At 57.5% G+C, this 6,281-nt stretch overlaps 1 protein-coding gene across 1 annotated transcript; it reads left to right on the plus strand.

Moving 5' to 3' along the window:
• Positions 1-200: 200 nt before the first annotated feature.
• On the plus strand, positions 201-3,211 carry NCLIV_045290 (cDNA FLJ30053 fis, clone ADRGL1000144, highly similar to StAR-related lipid transfer protein 7, related; the record flags this gene model as incomplete). Its single annotated transcript, XM_003884078.1, has 3 exons — positions 201-441; positions 901-1,510; positions 1,678-3,211. The coding sequence occupies 3 exons, from the start codon at positions 201-203 to the stop codon at positions 3,209-3,211; spliced, it is 2,385 nt and encodes a 794-aa protein (XP_003884127.1).
• Positions 3,212-6,281: the final 3,070 nt, after the last annotated feature.

Consider the following 6,281-nt stretch of genomic DNA (forward strand, 5'->3'; position numbering starts at 1 on the left):
CTCCCTCGCGTTCCTCACGGTCGGTCCTTCCCCAGTTTCTCGTGGCGGCGGTTGTCGCCTGCAGCCTGTCTCCCATCCCTACGTGCTGTCTGCCGTCGTTGCCGGACCCCACCCGCGACCTTTTTCCAGGTGCCCCAGGGGGAACTTCTTCCTTTTCTGGTCGCCATCCGTCGACCGAGGAGAACGACGGGTCGCACCAAATGCTTGCGCTTCGACGCGAAACAACTCACTCTGCCGTCGAGGGAAAAGAAGTGTCGGCGACTGCGAGCTCATCAGCTGCAAAGAAGCGAAGACGGAGAGGCGTCCCACCTCGCGTCCCTGATTCCGAGCTTGACAAGTTCCTCCAGTTTGCGCAAGACGTTCGAGCCGGCCGCGTCGACCAAGCTTGGGAGCCGCTCGTCGACGGGCCGCCTGTGCAAGTGTGGCGCCGGCAAGTTCCCGGTGAGCCAGCAGCACGCACGAGGCAGGCCGGGGCGGCGTGGTCCCAACAAAGCCCACAGTGGAGTCCCTGGCACTGTCTCTGTCCGACACACGGATCGTCGTTTGGTCACGCCTCTCTCTGTCTGTTTTGACGTAAGGCTACGATTTCCAGCAGCCCCGTGTGACGCCTGCGTCCATGCTCCGGTCCTGCATACCTGTCACACACCAGTGCCTGTGAACACCTTCACAGTGGTGCGTCCTTCCCTCGTCCGTAGCTGCAGTGTGCACGGGAGGCATCCATCTAGACTGTGTCTCGCGTTCGGCGACGGGTTGTCTTTCCACCGGATAATTTGTTGACGCCTGGCGACGCCTCCATCGAAGCCTGGACCTGCCGCGCGGCCCTCGGCTTCCAGTTGCATCTTCATTCCCTGTATGAAGCCTTAAAAGGGTCGTGTGGCCCGTGTGGTTACCGCCGTGCAGGTACAAATGTGCACGACTACTGTATGACAGGAGAATTCTCTGATATCTCCGCATCGGCTTACAACACCACATTCAGTCACCTTCCATTCAGAGCTTCTTGGGACGAGTCGGTCGTCGAGATCCGCGTCTTGGAGGCGAACCCTGTGGAGCATGTCAGCAGAGCAGTTCTCCCCGTCGGCAGTCGCGGCGGTGAGCCGAGCGACGAGGCCCAGGATGTTCGGGTCCGCGGCGCCAAAGGCAACACAGCCAGGAAGGAAGGGACGGGAACAGAGAGAGAGCAATCGTCGCCTTCCCAGTCCAATGCTGGTATCTCTCGCTCCAGTTCGGGTACCGATGACGACGTCGAGGAGATCATTTACTGGCGCGTGAAACTACCGTGGCCGCTTGTTGATCGCGACTTTGTCTATGCGCGCCGCTTTCGAACGTACCCTGAGAGTCACGCAATCGTCTCCGTCCAGCAGGCGACGGAGTCGCCGGACTGCCCTCCGGGGCCTCAGGCTGTCCGCGTGGAGAGTTACAACTCCACCGTGGTCTTGTTTGCGGACAACGACGAGCGCGATATCAACCAAAAGGGTGTCTCCTTCGTGCTCTATCACTTCGACGCGAGCCTGTAAGCGTTTTTCTGCTGGGTCTAGGTATTCGCCGTACGTACGCGCGTCGCGCACATCCTGCAGATCCGCCGTTTCAGAGGTCAGGTGTGGACATGCCGAGCTCGCGTGGCGCGTCGGAGTTAGCGCATTCCAACGAGGTCATCGAATGCTTATTGCCTGCGTGCAGGACACCGGTACCTCCCTGGGTGAAGAGCTATGTTACTTCCCACACTCTGCCTCGCACCATCGCTGCTCTCCATAATACAGCCAAGGCGTTGGTGGGGGACGACGGTTCGATTCAGCCCGCCGCCTACGCAAGTCTTCAGCACACTTTGAAGTTCCGCGACGTCCATCAGGAACGGGAGATAGAGGAAGCGGACGAGATAGGACCGGAGCCGAGTGATGACGCAGGCTTCCGCGCAGAAACTGCGGACGACACCGGTGCGCCTCCTGGTGGACCGCCGAGGTCCTCTGGAAATGCACCAAACGGGAGGGGAACAGGCCAACGTCCGGCCGGTGGGACAGCCCAGGCTGAAGACTCCGTCGGGTCCGAAGGCCAGGCGTCTAAACGTGGTGTTTCCACGGGACCTGTCCCGTCAGAACCCGAAAGGACGCAGGACGCACATCCCGGGGAGAGCGGCAAAATCGCCGCCAATGATACGCGTGAGAGCTCGCCCGACGTAACAGGTTCTGGAGGCGGCTTCGGCCAAGGGAAATGTAGCGAGAACTTCCGTGGAACAGCGGAGAGAGGGGAAGAGTCCTCCGGGACTGCACTTGAGTACGATGAAAAAGCTATTGCCGAAGCCTACGACGAGATCTGGAAAGGCGTCCCTCTGGCCGCGACGACCTCGGCTGTTGCCGGGGTTGGGCGCGCGCACGCGTCGCAGCCGGAGGCAGGGATAACGGTTCGTGGCGTTAAGGCCTGCGTCGGCTCCCTTTTGGGCAAAATCCGACGCTTCAAGGACAAGGTAAGGCATTCGCGTCTGGCGGCAATCCTTCGACGACAGCGGGATTCCACCTACTACTCAAATTCGATCAGGCCCGCTGACGACAGCACTTCCACGTGCGCCTCCGGGACTCGACCCTCGTGGTGTAGTCCTCGGACAGGAGTATTTGTTGCGACTGCGCATCCAACGTCGCCCGCGAGTAGTGGCGTGGCGTGGGAGATCCTAGCGCACATTTCTCCAGCGGCTCGGTCTGCCAGGGCGTTGCGTGTCATCGCGGACGCCCAGCACGAGGCCGCCCATAGTGTCCTTCCGATGAGGCCGTCTTTGGCGTGGCCGTGGTGGCGATATGACCGGTCGAGAATCCGCAAAGGCGACGCCTGTGAGCGACAGTGCCGACTGCTTGCCTCTTGCCGCACCAGGCGGTGTTCGTCTCCAGGTGACACGGCGGCACGGCGGGACGGAGGCGCCTGGGACACCGACAACCCGCGCGCTGCCACAGAGAGATTAAGGCGGGGAGGTGTTCTGAGTCTGAGGACGTATGCGGCTGTGGAGGCGTTGCGATGGGCGGCGCGTTTAGGTGACCTGTCGCGAGACGAAAAGGAGACGCCAGCGGAGCTGGTCAGGCTCGATGCACCAGAGCAAGGCGTCGCACGTGGAGAGGGGGGGAGGGACACGTGGATAGATGCGCTTTTAGTGGACATTCGGGAGGACCTGTGGCCTGTCGCCATTTTATCATCGCTCCCCCTTCAGGCGGTGCGCCGCAGTCCGCGGTAGCAGAAAGAAGGGATCGTCGCTTACTGTGCAGTGGAGACGCGTAGGAGTTGTTCCGGTTACACATGAATGCCTTACGGTGGCGACCGCCTGGTGGACAGCGAACCATTTCCTTGCACAGACCCGCGGGAATGCAACGATCGAGACTGTAAATCAATATGCGTGCGTGATATGATCCTAATGTGCAGGCAGCACCTGATGCGAGATGCTTGCTGGAAGTTGCTGCTAGCTTTTCTCAATTAGAGCATCTGGGAGATTTGCGTGTTTTTCGTTCTCCAGCCGAAGCTCCGTCGAGAGTGACGATTGACGATCGGCTTCGCGATGGCAGGGACGTCGTAGCTACTTATGGAGGAACAAACTATCGGAGCCAAACCGGACACAGAAAAGGACGAGACTTGCTCAGTTGCACTCCACAAAAAGAAGCGTTAGTGCGCCGCTCGAATGCCAGTACCCGGTCCCCTCTCAGGTAAACCATCACCATTCGGAAATGATAACGCAAACGTGTCTGTATCGACCGCGACAAGCATCTCTCCAGCTAATGAACCGCTGAAGCGTGGAGCAAAGATTCGGTGTTTATCGAGGTTTCGCGAGAGGATTTGCTCGAATCCTCAGACGAAAACATCAGGCCAGCGTTCCCGACGTTCCGTCACTGTACCGGTTAGAGCGTAAGGCCGTAAGGTCGCTGGTTCTTTCCGAGCCAGTCAACGGGAGTGTCGCTTTCCCAGAACGAAACACATCTGTAGTCATCTCGTTGTCGTCGTGGCCTGTAACTCGCAGTTCCGTTGGGCCAGATGCATGCTGTTGACATACGAGTGTATCCTCGGTATGTTATCAGCATGTGTCACTCTGTTAATCTTTAACAGAGACGTCCAGCATTCGTACTCTCCACCCAGTCCTGTTTCCATGCGGGAAGAAGCAGCTAGACGACACCCCGTCCGATCAAGTTCCCTAGCGATATCCGTCCCAAATACAACCAGTTGAGAGGCCGCCATGAACACAAATATCTCGCTTTGATCTACTGCATCTACGCTCAGTACCTGTGTTGTTGTGGGTAAGCTCATACGGAAAGAGAACGCATCTGGTGCGCCACCAAAGCACCAGTTTGCAAGGAAAGGCGACCAGTGTGAACCGTCATTATTCCAATGGGCTTCCGATGAAGAAGTGTACGTCCAGAGTTTTAGGTGTTGGGGGTGTCAACGGACCACATAGCAAACCGCGACATCGTAGCTATTCAGCTGGGTCTTCTGATGGAAGAGGCAGTTGGGTTGGTTTCCGCCGCCCTTCGTCGTCCATTTACATCCCCAAGCTAGAAACAAGCAGCCAACTTCCCGTTTCGTTTTCTCCCTCCAGATCCTGACAAGTCACACGGCTTCACGCTACGACACCTCTACTTCCTTGGGCTGGCACAAGAGGCGTTGTAGACGACGAGAGGAGAGCCCACAGGATTCTCTCGCGGTATACATTTACGGTTGAAGCTCCGACACGTGAGCAAAGCGAACTAGCCGGATTCCTCGGCAACATGTGTAGAGCAACCGGGAAAAAGCACGCGTGACGACTCAACTCTCAAACCACCACAGCAGGAATCCTTGCGTGGCGGCGATGTAAGCCTTGTTCTGTCGGGATTTGCCTTTCGCACTTTTTTTTTTTGCGAATTCTCTTGTCGAGCGAACGGTCTGCCGCAGGCGGTGAGTTGTGACTCGCACACAAGAACACCGCAAGCAGGGGGGAAGAGAGTCGGAACACGACATCCCATCATGGCAGGTTTTCTGCCTGTTCCTAGATTTGCCGAATCCCTTTTTTCGACAGAGTTCACACAGGCGCTTGGAACGTCGGCTGGGACTTTTTACGGGACCAGCACGGCGTCTGGTGCCCACCGTGTGTGTAAATCCCGTACCTGTTCGTACATTAGCCGGGGAGATTGTTTACGAGGCCTGCATGGCTGATATGCGCTCGTTTACACGGGTGTCATGCATGCATCAAAGGGTAAAAGGAAGATCCCCGCTCCACTTCTCCTTTAACTCTGTGCGCCTCGGCCAGTGGAGGAGAGAAGGTTCCGGAGTTCCATGTTCCCCTCGTGCTGTGCACCTGGCCTCTCGAAGAAGAAAAGCGCGTCGGAGCTGCGAGCTCTGTTCTCGACTCTGTTGTGCTATACAGGATGTGGCGACGGGAAATTGGAGACAAAGCCGGGTTTGCCGTGTGCAAAAGACATTAGGCTCCTTTTCTTGACCTCGAGGTCGCCGTGTCACTTTCTCTTCTTTGTTCTTTCGTGTCTCTCACCTTTTTCTTCGAGAAAAACCCGTTCATAAGAGGTAGTTGCCATCTAAGCGGCTACTCCGGCAGTCAGCACTGGCAGACGAGAGGAAAACAACCGCAATCATTCCATTTATCAAAATTTTCGCGTGACTTTCCGTAATTTCCTGGCAGCGGGCCTCGTGTCTCTAAGCACGCCGACCCCTTGTCCTAAAGTCTCTGTGTTCTCCCTCGTCTTCATCCATCGTCGTCCTCTTCTTTACCGTCTTCCTTACCAGCTTTTTCTTCGACACACCGTCTCTCGGAGGGTTTCGCGATGTCTTGGGGGCCTCCAGTAGTGCTCAACTGTTGAACTGGCCCAGTTGCTCACCCCGGCCGCGTCGGTGCCTCGTCGCACGAGATGTGCCGTTGTTGCTGTTACCATCGCGTTTCTTGAACTGCTCTGGAGCTTTTCTTTGATACACGCACTCAAATTTCGCCCTTCGCTGGCTGCATCGGGCCGTTCGAACGGCCGCATGCAGTCGTGTCATTTCCGTCACTCATTGTTGACTTACCGGCTTCTCGCGGATCCACCCTCGTGTTGAAGCGTCTCTGTCTATTCCTCGGCTCCAATTGTGCATGCTACCCCAGGGTTCATTGCTTGTCATCGCCAGTGTGCGTTCTTGGCGCGCGAGTGTCTCTTTGTCAAGGCTCTCTGGCGACGGCCTTGCGCACAGACACCCCAAAAAGGCAGTTTCGGGGGGATGAAGACTGACGCGAGAGGCGTCAGCCGTGGAGGCGGAAGCAAGCGGAACGTCGGCGAGAGGTAGAAGTTGCGGAAGTG

Source organism: Neospora caninum, chromosome X (assembly GCF_000208865.1).
Source record: "Neospora caninum Liverpool complete genome, chromosome X".
In the NCBI taxonomy this organism is placed as follows: Eukaryota; Apicomplexa; class Conoidasida; order Eucoccidiorida; family Sarcocystidae; genus Neospora; species Neospora caninum.